The sequence below is a fragment of the Brassica oleracea genome, chromosome C1, assembly GCF_000695525.1.
Source record: "Brassica oleracea var. oleracea cultivar TO1000 chromosome C1, BOL, whole genome shotgun sequence".
Taxonomy (NCBI): Eukaryota; Viridiplantae; Streptophyta; class Magnoliopsida; order Brassicales; family Brassicaceae; genus Brassica; species Brassica oleracea.
Genome location: NC_027748.1, coordinates 41,452,925 through 41,466,059, shown reverse-complemented (window position 1 = coordinate 41,466,059; position 13,135 = coordinate 41,452,925). Strand labels below are relative to the sequence as shown.

Genomic DNA, 13,135 nt, shown 5'->3' with positions numbered 1-13,135 from the left:
ATGCGTTCCAGGTTTGGACTGCATGAACCACAGCTAACAGCTCTTTCTCGTAGACAGATAAGGCTTGGTGGCGTGGACCCAATGCGTGACTGATGTAGCAGATAGGGTGGTTGTCTTGCATCAAAACCGCGCCGATGCCTGTGTTTGAAGCGTCTGTTTCAACAACGAACGTCTTTTCAAAGTCGGGGAGGGCCAAGACTGGTGCAGTGGTGAGAGCAGTCTTAAGGTCTTTGAATGAGACAGCGGCTTCTTGTTTCCATGTAAAACCATCTTTCTTGAGAAGAGAGGTTAAGGGCCTTGCAATCACACTGTAACTTTTGATGAATCTTCGGTAATAGTTTGCGAGACCAAGGAAGCTGCGGAGTTGCTATATAAGTTATAACCTCACATGAAAATCTATTTGTTATATAAGTTATTCATTTGTTAATAATTATTACCATATTTTTATAGTAATAAAGAATCCTAATTTGAAAAAATAATTAAAGAAAAATTCATCGCAACTGAGGCTTTTTATTTTCTTAGTCTTCTTCTTTTAATCATTTTGCTTTCTTTTAGCATTGATTAAATTGAAGTGAAAGCTATAAATTTGATGGATAATAACTAGAAAAAATTGTTCACAATTTTTTTCTCATTTATAAACGAACAAAATTTCACTCGAAGAAGCATGACTTTGATGAACACTAAATATGGAAGAGTTGAAAAACTTTTCTTTCATACTTCTCTTTTGGTTCTTATTTTTATTTTCAAAATTTCAAGATTTGATTTTAATTATAGATTTGATTATTTCATATGAATGTATAAGCGTTTTTTTTTCTTCTTTTATTTGAAAATATAATATTTTTTTAGTAAATGACTGGATGACAATATGACTCTAAAATTTATATAATATGATCCCAAACTAAATAATTATGTGTTGGTATAAAACCGAATAAACCAAAAACCGACGGTATATAAACCGAACCGAACCGAAGTAAATATAAATTTAGAATGGTAGTTATATTTTACTAACCGAAATACCAAAAAACCAAAAAACCAAAAAAACCGAACCGAAACTGAACCGATATCCGGATTGAACACCCCCGAATATTTACCTTTTTTTTAAGTATACTTGATACTTGATTTGCCCTGAACGATTAATAATATTTTTAGACTTGTACTTGACTTGTCGAAAATGAGTATTTGTTTTTTCGAATACTTGTCCAAAAATATGTTACTTGCAATTTATTTACCTTGTTTGATTACTTGCTACTTACAAGTACTTATGAATTAGTTGGATATATTTCCGAGTTTCTAAGAATTACTTGATAGATAATAATATTCTATCAGAGAGGTTATGAAAGTTTGTTTTGTTACTCGCCTTGGTAAAACTACGAGAGTTATTTCAAATAAATTTTTTGAGCCTAGTATAAAAACGAAGAACGAACAAACTACGTATATTCTGATATGAAAGTATTGTTTACTTGTTACATCAAAAAAAATATGTTTAGGACTTTGGGTTTTATGGTTAGTTATCATTTTTTCAGTCGTAAAACAACTAACGAGTAATATCAAGTCGAGTCGTTAACTTATTTGTGATACTTGTTACTTGCCTTGTACTTGCAAGTATCAAAACTCAACGACTTGATACTTGACTTGACAACGATGAGTACTTGAAAAACGAGGCGAGTACGGGTCAAGTAACGAGTATAGGGTAAGTAACGAGTATTCGTGCCCAGCCCTAGTTTGGACCTAAGTCCGTTTGAGGTAAGACCGGTACGAAACCCCAAAATTTTATATTTTAGTTTAAATATCATCATTTTTGCAATCAAAACTATTATTAATATTGATTTTTTAATATTTTTGATCCAAACTGTAATAAATAAAATATGAAAATTGTTAATGCACATTATTATTTGATCATTACAAGTGTCACATTTTAAATTTTAGAATTGTATTTTTTTCTTTTATGTACAACATGTTTTAAAAAAAAAATACAAAATATGAAACATTTGACCCTGTTTATCATAAATTTTATTCTTTATATATTAGTTTAAGTTTATATTTCATTATTTAAATCTTATTAAATTTGGTTTGTTTATAATATGTTTTAAAAGCATATTGAAAAAATAAAACATTTTTGATAAAAAAAAGAAAAGTTTAAACTTCTTTTATATTTTAAAACAAAAAGTTAAGACTGAGTTTTTATAGGAAATTAAGATGAATTAAAACGATAGAAATGATAATAACAAATCATTTTTTGAAAATCCCGAAAAATCCGAAAAACCCTATAATTATATAAAAGTCGGGTTGGGTTTTAAGTTCTAGACCTAAATTTTTTCGGGATCTGGTTGGACCGGACTCAAATATTTATGGTATTATCGAATTTGGGTCGGACTGGGTCAGGGCAGCCCGAATTGACACCCCTCGTGAGGAGCTATGTTTACTTTCACACCGTTTTTGTTATAGAACCGGTTAATTTCGGTTTACTAATTTGGGTTAGATTATTCCGGTTTACTCCTTTCATTTATGCATTTTTCTGTTTAGAAAACAGTTATTATGTAATCGGTTGGGTATAGTATTCCGGTTTAATACTTTCAGTTATGCATTTCTGTTTAGCAAACAATTATTATGTAATCAGTTTACATATGTAAGGTTTTGTTCATTCTCACCATCATCACCACCTCCGCCTCCGGATAAGACGAGCACAAACAATCTGCATTTTCTGCAGTTCTTTTGTGATGCGATACAAGAGAGTAACAAATGACACCAAGAACTCAGACATGATTTATGAGATTAAAGGGAGATGAAACAAGTAGTGATCCGTTCTTGCTTAATGGAGTGTTTACTCACGAAGCATGCCCTCATGAAACTCTAGAAAACAGGTTTTAAGATTCATGATGCTTCTGGTTTTGATCTATAGCATCACCAGGGGCGGTAGTAGAGCATAAGCTACGGGGGCACGTGCCCCCATCTACTTTTGAAAATTTCTGCTTGATATTTGTACAAGTGCCCCCAATCCAAAAATATGTATAGTGTAAAATTGTGTGTGTGCCCCCAGCTAGTTGTGATCCAGCATCACTGAATGGCATTGAAAATCTAGGGCTGTGAGAAATAAGAAGCATATTTTGTTGCTTGCTAATCAAGCAAATCGTGTGTGGGACCGTGGAGGACTAATAGCTACGTCTGCTCTGACCACGGTTTCAAGAGTTGTGAAGAAGAGAACTTGATTGTCAAAAGAGACGTGTGGAGGAGAGTGTGTTAGTTACTAGAACTACTGATGAGAATTTGCAACCTCCCTGATTATTTTCACTTTGATAATTGGTTATACTATATTTAGCAACAGAATACAACAGTTTCTTACATGCTTGAATTAAGAAAGAAAAAATGGTTACACGAGTTTGCGAAAAAACAGTATTATGAACCTGGTGCAAATGAGTTACAAGGAACGACAACTCGAGCCTTAACAAGATCTACCTTCAGTATCACAAGTTATATCTACAACGTTTGGCGTTACTCTCATAATTACCACCAAAACTAGTTTAAAACTCGTGAAATGCCTGAACACAAATATTCTCATGTAGCTGGCTCGCACAGAAAGTTAGTGACTAATAAAACGCTGCTTGATGGTCCAATCAACTCCTCGGCCTCTTTTGCTTCTGCGGTATGAAGCGGACATTGTGCTTCCCAAGTTCAAATGTCTTCATGCTTCCATCATCTAGAGAAACCGACAATGTGGACGTGTCTCTAATAACGTCTGTTACTGTTCCTTTATTCCTTCAGACAGGAAATGTATTATTAGTTTTTAGACGTTTGATTTGGATACAAAAAAGCAACACAAAACACAAGCGCTTAAAAAGTCAAAGTAGATCAAACTTACCATGAGTTCTGAGATCCTTGGACTTCGACTCTCTTTCCTATTGAATCTTTACCCAACTTTTTCAAAATCCAGTTAGCATCCATCATCTCATCGCTCCTTGAACTATCTTGCTGAGTTTCACCGTCTTCCTCCAAAGAAGCCTTGTCCACTAAACTTGAAGGTCTCTTTCTCTTTGATCTTTGACCCTTTCCAGAACTCAGCTTTTCATCCTCAGATTGCGTTGTAGCCAAAGATGTCTGATCTCCCGAATCAGGTTTCCTGAGTTTAAATTTCAGCAGGGGTCTAGCTTCTTTCTGTAAAGATGGTGAGATGGATGTTTTGTCATCCACATGACTACCTGCGCTTGTTGATGCAGGGAACTGTGTGATCGACCCGAAAGTACCTTTACTTCCTTCAGATTTAGTTTTCCCAAACCTTCCAGATATCTTCAAGGTTCGTACCTCACCAGAAGACTGATCTCTGTCCCTCGAATGAGAAACAACATTGGACTTGGAAGAATCACTGACATTTATTTTCCTCGCGCCAAGATTAATGACCAACTTCTTTGCCTTTACTGATGCCTCCTCGCTATCAGAATCATGAGGCTTAGTACACTTTATTCTCACTATCCTTGATGGCTTTTCTTCATCGGTCACCATAACGTCATCAACCCTCTTGTGTTTCACAATCCTAGGTTCATGCGTTGAGCAAATTCCAGCCACAGAAGAACGAACATCAGATCGTTCATTTATCTGAATCCCAAAACTATCAATTTTAGTACCACTTAGCCTGCTTCTCTGAGATTCCATCCCGTGATGAACTTCAGAATCCTGTTGGGGCTCTGACTTGGCATGATGACCTTTTTTACTAGCATGTTTTCTGTACTCTTTGCTTTTCTTTGGGGATTTATCCACCAGTCCTTTGATAGAAAGCTTCACTGAACGCCCAGACACAGGACCGTTTTCTTCATCATCTGAAAATGGAGAGATCGAAAATATTTCTTCATCTGTTGGCAAACCAGCAGCAGCTCTTAAACTAGCAACCAACTCTGCATCCACCATATCTTTCTTCTTCCAAAGTTCTTGAACTGCATCCTGAAGATCCTTCACCTGAGAACCAAGGCAGAATAAGAAACAGAGGTCACTTATCTAACTAATTAACACACTAGCAAATTGCACTACTCTTTCCCTTCCCATTCCAAAGGAAATCCCTCAGCTCTACGAGCACTACTAACACAAATAAAAAGAAACAGAAGAGTGACCTGAGTGGCTAGGAAGCGAGGGTACTAAAACAGGAACATGCATACCTGATAACACTCCCCACGGCATGTGGCACATTTATATTGTAGGTTCCCATCAGCTTGAAACTGAAGATATTTCTCATCACTGCACGACAGTTTTCAAAAGAAAACAATTAAGATTTAATATAACTGATATACATTTGCTATGCATATTTAAAGTTCTCAAAACAAGTACACAGATGCAACCGCAATAACTATATCTACGGCATATAATGATGAAGAACCTTATTCCGTCGCAATGGCAATGCACCCAGCGCTGACAAAGATCGCAGCATACCATTGGCGTTGATTCTGAATCCCTATACACCTACACAAGATAAGCAACGTGGATGACGCAACATTACTGAGGTACAAATTTAACAAACTGCATGTTTTGGCCAATGGCATCACAAACTATACAATAAAGATCAAGATAGTGGTAAGACGCATTTTGCTTTACAAATACCTTCAAGCATAGAGGGCAATAATTTCCTTTCACAAACAATCTGCCACAGGCATCACAGCAAGTATATGATAAAAACCACCTGTTACATAAAAAAAAAAAAAAAAAGAGAGAGAATAAATGGTCAATGAAAATTTTAAAGCTAAATCCTTCTGAACTTCCTTAACTCGCCTTGTTCTGGTCACTTCTACAACTAACCTATCCTACAAGGGACTAAGAATGTATACCTGACACTAAGGCCGTTTCCAGGGACGGTAGAATCACAGCTGTGGCATCTTGTATGCTTCGGGCACAAATATGGCCCAGAACTTACATTCTGTACGGTCCAGAAAACATACATCAGCCAATTTACTTTTAAGCTCATAGATAATATGGCATGAACAAACTATATGTAAGGCACCTTGTGTGGAGGATGTTGGCAATAACAATGGTAAGCGGCATCACACCTTTTGCAGAACACAAACTTGTTAGGATCTCCTGTTCTACGACAAACCTAAATAATACGACGACTCTGAAGTTAGTCAAACATTCCGAGATATTGGCACAGCATAGAAAAATCCAAATTCAACAGACCTCACAAACACGGCACGAGGGACAACTCCATGAACTCCAATGAAACAAATCTGCAAACTTACAGCCAATTAGACTTCAAAAGCCTTACCAAGCCGCCAGAGAAAGTAGGATAACAACAACGTACCTCTATGTTGAGCCCAAGACTTTACACAATTCTTATGGTACTTCTTCCCACAGGTTTTACAAGAAAGCATCCTCCTCGCTCTCTCGCTTCCATGACTTTCCCCCAAGAAACACATTCTACACATCACATTCACGCCACACTGAGCTAACTCCTCGTCGTTTGAGGAAAGCTGTACAAACAAACAAACAAAATCGATTCTCCCTATCATCATCATCATCATCATCATCATCATCATCACAACAAACACTAGTCAATGCAATAGGTAACGAAGGGATTACCTCATTAACACCAGATTCGAACCTCCTAGCGTAATCCTCGGCGGCTTCAACCGTAACGGCGGCTTGTCTCTGTAGAGAAACGCGCTTCCTCTGCGCCGAAGCCTCCTCCGCCGCCGCCGCTTCATCAACGCCGCCATCTCCAATCGAATCCTTACGAACCTTCGGAGCCCTAACCTGAACCGTAACGACCTCGGAAGAGCCCCAAGGATCGATCAGAGAATCCTCCACTCGGCGAACGCCTCTCAGAAAGTCCTCTTTCGCATCGGCGACACGGAGATCGCGAGGGAACCCTAGGGAGCAGAAGCAGATCCGACGGCTGCGATGAAGGACGAGAGATTAATATCGATCGAGAGAGCGAAGGAGAGAGATAGTGAAGCGTTAGAGAGATAACATACCAAGTGATTGGGCAAGCTACGTGAAAGGCCATTTATCCCCCACACACACACACACCCACACCCGAACAATTATTCCTCCCCCAAGATTTTGATTTTTAGAGATCGCTTCGCTCTTATTTTTATTTTTATTTTTTATTTCTTATAAAAAAAAGAAATTAATACTATTAACTTAGGATCGATAATAAATATAATTATTATTAATCAGTTAATTAGTAGTTTTGTGTAGAGAGAGGGTAGAGAAGAGAAGGTCGTCTCTTTTGTGAGTTCTGAGATTGTTTTGGACTCTTTGGAGGCAGTAGAGATGCCTTCTCATCTTACAGCTTAATCAAACGGTGTTTTAATGATACAGGCCATAAGATTTTTTTCTCCAATCATAATCCTCCACGTCAGCTCCTAAATCTGTTTCTCCTCCACGACAATTTTGGAATTTTTAGTTAAAAACAAAAATTTTACCCTAAAGGCCTAAACTTTTCTAAAAGGGGAGATTGAATTTAATAGTGGTAGAGCCCAATAATCTTTGGGGAGATGATGATTGTTGAAGAACACATGTATGGGCTTTTCATCTCTTTCAAATCAGGCTTTTAGCCTCCTTCCTCTTGGGCTTTTATTTATTGAGAGAGAGTAGTTTCGTGGTTCTTGCTTCATCTCTGTTCAAGTGCATGTGTGTTTTTGCTTTCTAAGTTGAATGGCTAGAGTTTAGCTAAGTTTGATTGACGGTTCGTTATTTAGCTCAGTAAAACGTATTGATCTAGTTTCTTGGATGCACATGCGTACTACGTTAAGGAGCCGTCTCAAAATGCGACAGATCATTATCAAAGGGAAAATCTGCTTAATTAATATACAAGTTATTTTGTATTGAACTATCTGGTGCCTCGAATTGTATTATGGAAATCATGCCTCAACCTGTCGACGAATGACTCTCCGACCGTCCATGGCTAATGGGCCACCCACGCTCACTCTCTCGGTCCGTGGACCCCATCCTATCTGACGAGTGGTGCATTAATTTTTCCAAGGCCCGAAAATTATGTTTACTGACCCTACAATCACCACATGACATTTCTCCGTGCTTTGGCTTCACACGGCATCGCAAATCATTTCTCGATATATCATCCATACTTTCAGTACTATAACCCAAACACGCTTAACTATGAGTTCTAAACGGATGTGTGTCGGAAAAGGTAAGTTAACTTTAGTAAAATAGATAGCCAAATTAATATTCTTAAGTATTTCCACATATCACAATTCAGGATGTTACAATTCACCCTCTCTCAAAGAATGCAACGTCCTCGTTGCGTCCCACGACAGGTCTCAAGACGCCTCTCGGGTTAGAACCGAGACGGCTACCCTGGCTCTGATGGCACTTATAACGCCCCGACCGTCCACGGTTAATGGGCCACCCACGTCCGCTCTCTCGGCCCGTAGGCCCCGTGCTTCATCCCGTCTGACAGGTGGTGCGTTAATTTTTCCAAGGCCTGAAAGTCATGTTTACTGATCATGTAATCACCACATGATTTTTTCCTGTGCTTTGGCATCACTCGCACGAACTATCATTTCACTGCTCCAGCCCAAGCACACTTAACTCTAGAATTTTAAACGGATGTGTATCGGAAAAGGTAAATCAACTTTGACGGATGTTACACCAACACTTCTCTTGCATAACACATTAACCCTTAGGACATAAGTGTTTTTGAATCTCCTAATTTGAGCCCTCTGATACTAAAGTTTGGGTCTTTTTAGAAACAAAGCATCTTCAAACTACTACTTTATTTTTTCTGACTGAAAATTTACTAAAATAATATTTTATATAACCTAGCTACTACCCATCTGTTTTTTTTTAATTGTTTTAGGTTTATATTCCCAAGCAAAGCACATGCATGCATAATAATAATATCTAGTTGTATTTTTTACTAAATTGTAGAACTGTATCTATTGAGTGATTGCCTTTAGTATTCGTAAAACTGTAGAAAGAAAAGATTAAACCATTTTCGAATCCAGTAACTGCATCATGAAGCAAACAAGGCCGCACATGGATATAAGGAAGGCATAGATAGATTGTGTGGATATCAGATCATATCAGTATCTCAACAGATGAAAAATGGGGAGGGACCCCACTCAAACTTAATTTGGTGACGTATATCACATGCGTTCGCTGACTATTAACATAACCTATTGCACATGCACTCTGATTTTCTTGCCCCTTATGTATGGAATTGGGATATATTCATTTAAAACGCCAATTATTCTTGGAACCAGCCAGAGCCAGAAAATTGCCAACACCTTCTCTCTCGGCTCCATAATTACCGTTACATCTGCCGCAAATCCCGTTACGAATATTCAAAAACCCCATCTACAATTTTTATACGATCTTTCCAAACAATAATACTTTCTCATTCACATTTTGTAAACACAAGTAAGAAAAGTTTTAGTACTGTATTAGGTAAAGTTCATACTAAAGTGCATGCGCTCGTTACTGTTATAGCTCTGTCATCGACTTGGAGTTATTTGATTTGACCCGCCTTAAAAAATGATCTTTAATATTGCTAAGAAAGGAAACCTATGTTAACTCTTTTTTTTTTCTAAGCCTACGTATCTAGTAGTAAACTTAACATGTGTGAAAAGTTGTGAAGCAGGGCACAAGTGCCAATACGAAATAAGAGAGCATGAATTAAGGAGAAAGTCGGTTTCAGCTCAGCAAGACAGGCAGACAAAATACATCAGTGGGGTCCAGTTCCGTTACCTCTTTCTACGTGCTTTCCTCTGTCTCTCTCTTCCACGACTCGCTTTTTTCTTGTATAAAATAGCAGCATCTCGAGATCGTCTTCTTCTCACAATCTCAACTTCGACCCTCTCTCTCCTCCTCTTCTCCTGAAGCTCCTCACTCACTTTTATCCGAGTAAAAGAGAAAATGGCTGTGCCTAAAGCCATTGTTCTACCTCTCTTACTAGTCTTATGTGGTGCTGCTCTTGGAGCTTCTGCTTATGAAGGTAAGTTACGCACTCTCTCTGTCTCTGGATTTGGAACATAGGTCTACTCTGTTCAGTACCGGTGTTGAGCATAGGCGGGTGGATGTATTTGCTTATATATAGCTCCCAAAATATTTAACTGAGAAAAAAATTATTTACATATATATTCCAAAATTTGTAAAAAACACAAATTTTTTATAAATTTTTTTCCCTTTTTACTCCAAAAAGAAAACTCCTTTCGTCTGTTTGCAAAACTAAGATTTTTTAAATTTATTTTTTGTTGCAAAATGATAGATTTTCTAGAAAATGTTGATAAGTTGTATATTTCTAAAAAACATTAGTTAGTTATTGAGTAAAGTAAACAATAAATTTAATTGTAAATATTTATTATATTTTTAATATTGGTGGATATTGTAGAAATTTTTTAGCTGGAACAGAGGGAGTATTAAGGTGATGATTGTTTGTAGTTTTTGGATTAGTTTTTGGTTTTTGTTTTTCCAAAAACCATTTTGCAACCAATCAAGATTTTAAAAGAATAGATTCCCTAAAATGTAGGGAAACTAGTTTTTGCAAATAACTGTTTTTTTAACACAAAAACCAGAAGCCAAGTTTTCATAATTTTTTTTCTTATCCTACAGTGGGTTTCCAATTTTTTTTTTTAATTATTTTTATTTTATTTATATTTTAATATAAGAAAAAAGCAAAAATGATAATTACTGTAAACAAAAAAGATTTAGTAAGATTCATTTTCTTACTATTGGTACTATTTATTAAAATTCGTGATATAGTCTTTTATTAATTTTTTTTAAACAAGAAATAAACTTCTAAATTACTTTTTTTTTAATATCAGACCAAAAAATCATTAATCAAATTTTTGAGAAACCAAAAGGATAATTTTTTATTTATAATATTTGATTTATAAAATATTTTAAAAATATAACTATTTTTTAACTTTTTAATTAGTTTAAATTTTATTTTGTATATTTAAATAAACTAGCTATTGATATTTTTATTTATAATATTTGATTTATAAAATATTTTTAAAATATAACTGTTTTTCTAACTTTTTAATTATGTCTTTTCATTTTAAACTGCATTAATTATGTTGTCATATATATATATCAGAATTGTGGTTCATCTATGTAGCTCACATTATTTTCTCTTATAAAATAAATTTATTTTTTGAGTCGTAATATTTTGTATTATTTGTTGTTCATAGTAAGTAATATTTTACTATTAATTTTTATTTCAACTCAAACAAAAATAATCATTCAAGTTTTCTAACAACTAAAACTAAATATTTTACTATTTTATAAAAACAAAAACCAAAAGTTAGAAACCAAAATCACCATTCGTGTTTTTTCAGAAACTAAAATCTACTGCAAAATCAAAAACCAGAAACTAAAAACCAAAATCTAAAAACCAAAAACCAAAAAACAAAATCTAAAAACCATCCAAACAATCATCACCTAAATTGTCTATAGCACACACTCTCTTCTTACTCTAAATCAAGATTTTATGTTTTTGAAGTATAAGATTATATGTGTCATCTGAGATTTCTTTTCTGTTTATGTCTTCAGGATACCTTCGTAATGGAAACTTCGAGGAGTCACCAAAGAAATCCGACATGAAAAAGACAGTCCTAATCGGCAAAACCGCCTTACCCGAATGGGAAACCACCGGTTTCGTCGAGTACATCTCCGGTGGACCTCAACCGGGAGGCATGTTCTTCCCCGTTGCTCACGGTGTCCACGCCGTGAGGCTCGGAAACGAAGCAACGATCTCCCAGAAGCTAAAAGTAAAGCCAGGCTCTCTCTACTCACTCACCTTCGGTGCATCAAGAACTTGCGCACAAGAAGAGGTGCTTCGCGTCTCCGTCCCTCCTCAGACCGGTGACTTACCTCTTCAGACACTCTACAGCAGCTTCGGAGGTGATGTCTACGCGTGGGCTTTCGTCCCTAAGACTACTGAGGTTACGGTGACTTTCCATAACCCTGGAGTTCAAGAAGACCCTGCTTGTGGTCCCTTGTTGGACGCTGTGGCCATTAAAGAGCTTGTTCATCCAGAGTACACCGAAGGTAACTTGGTGAAGAACGGAGGGTTCGAAGAAGGTCCTCACCGTCTTGTGAACTCAACGCAAGGAGTGCTTCTCCCACCTAAACAAGATGATGTTACATCCCCTTTACCTGGATGGATCATAGAGTCTCTCAAGGCAGTGAAGTTCATAGACTCCAAGAACTTCAATGTTCCCTTTGGACAAGCTGCGATAGAGCTTGTGGCAGGGAAAGAAAGTGCTATTGCGCAAGTTATTAGGACTTCACCAGGTCAAACCTATAGCCTCTCCTTTGTTGTTGGAGATGCTAAAAACGATTGTCATGGTTCCATGATGGTTGAAGCTTTTGCGGCTAGAGATACGTTGAAAATGACACACACTTCAGTTGGTGGAGGACATGTTAAGACAGCGAGTTTCAAGTTCAAGGCGCTTGAGGCGAGAACGAGGATTACTTTCTTCAGTGGTGTTTACCATACCAAGAAAAACGATATTGGATCTCTATGTGGACCTGTCATTGATCAGATTGTGGTTTCTCATGTCGCTTAGACTGATTGTAAGCTTTATGACCACTGCATCTTGTGTTCTTACTGTTGGACTTGGTTCTTTGCTTTCTATGTCTTGCACTCGCTCCTTGTGGCTTTAAGTTATAGCTTTCAAGTTAATTATTGATATATACTAGGAGTTAATCCGCGTGACTATTTTGATTTTTAAATGTTAACTATATAGTTATTCATTTGAACGTTGTATTCTGAACAACGACAAAATTCTAAATTGTATGTTTGTGTGAATAGTAATTTCTTTAAAGAAAAACAGAAAACTATACATTTTTCATATAGATGTTTCATATAGTTTTCCATTTTTTATATTATATATTTACTTATTATTTAAATTTTCTTAATTTGTAGGGCAACTCTTTCAAATAGTCGTTTTTCAAATAGTCGTTTTTAAGTTTTTGTCACAAAATAGTCATCAATAAGGAAATGACCAAAATAACCCATTTTATTTTGAAAATTTTAATATTTCTTTTTTATTTTTCAAACTTTGAAATCATATCCACAAAACTCCACCCCATAACTCTAAACTCTAAATCTAGTTTATTTAACCTTATAGCATAGATGTATTTTAACTCTTTAATAAATGTTTAATTCAGATAAATGTTTAATTTAGTTTTT

The 13,135-nt window shown here is 36.2% G+C and overlaps 2 protein-coding genes across 3 annotated transcripts; one reads left to right on the top strand and one right to left on the bottom strand.

Moving 5' to 3' along the window:
• Positions 1-3,289: 3,289 nt before the first annotated feature.
• LOC106325010 (histone-lysine N-methyltransferase 2C) lies at positions 3,290-7,063 on the bottom strand. 2 transcript variants are annotated; one of them, XM_013763127.1, is made up of 11 exons: positions 6,948-7,063; positions 6,553-6,868; positions 6,275-6,443; positions 6,151-6,200; positions 5,978-6,070; positions 5,805-5,893; positions 5,581-5,659; positions 5,360-5,442; positions 5,142-5,220; positions 3,857-4,944; positions 3,290-3,745 (listed from the first exon to the last, which is right to left on the bottom strand). In XM_013763127.1, exons 1-11 carry the CDS (start codon positions 6,977-6,979, stop codon positions 3,724-3,726), a joined length of 2,100 nt encoding a protein of 699 aa, XP_013618581.1. In that variant the 5' UTR covers positions 6,980-7,063; the 3' UTR covers positions 3,290-3,723. The 2 variants fall into 2 exon arrangements, with proteins under 2 accessions (XP_013618581.1, XP_013618515.1); XM_013763061.1 differs by having other exon boundaries at positions 3,290-3,753; positions 6,948-7,062.
• Positions 7,064-9,779: 2,716 nt separating this feature from the next.
• Positions 9,780-12,532, top strand: LOC106327115. Its single transcript, XM_013765167.1, has 2 exons — positions 9,780-9,931; positions 11,491-12,532. Exons 1-2 carry the CDS (start codon positions 9,853-9,855, stop codon positions 12,507-12,509), a joined length of 1,098 nt encoding a protein of 365 aa, XP_013620621.1. The 5' UTR covers positions 9,780-9,852; the 3' UTR covers positions 12,510-12,532.
• The last annotated feature ends 603 nt before the right edge of the window (positions 12,533-13,135 follow it).

What these genes read in the sequence shown, in the direction of transcription:
- LOC106325010 (XM_013763061.1), bottom strand. Translation starts at nt 6,979, where the DNA reads ATGGCCTTTCACGTAGCTTGCCCAATCACTTG. An exon ending in GTAGCTTGCCCAATCACTTG is followed by an intron (nt 6,869 to 6,947) that starts GTATGTTATCTC and finishes CCTTCATCGCAG; the next exon opens with CCGTCGGATCTGCTTCTGCT. An exon ending in GCCAACATCCTCCACACAAG is followed by an intron (nt 5,894 to 5,977) that starts GTGCCTTACATA and finishes TGGACCGTACAG; the next exon opens with AATGTAAGTTCTGGGCCATA.
- LOC106327115 (XM_013765167.1), top strand. Translation starts at nt 9,853, where the DNA reads ATGGCTGTGCCTAAAGCCATTGTTCTACCTCTCTTACTAGTCTTATGT. An exon ending in TGGAGCTTCTGCTTATGAAG is followed by an intron (nt 9,932 to 11,490) that starts GTAAGTTACGCA and finishes TTATGTCTTCAG; the next exon opens with GATACCTTCGTAATGGAAAC.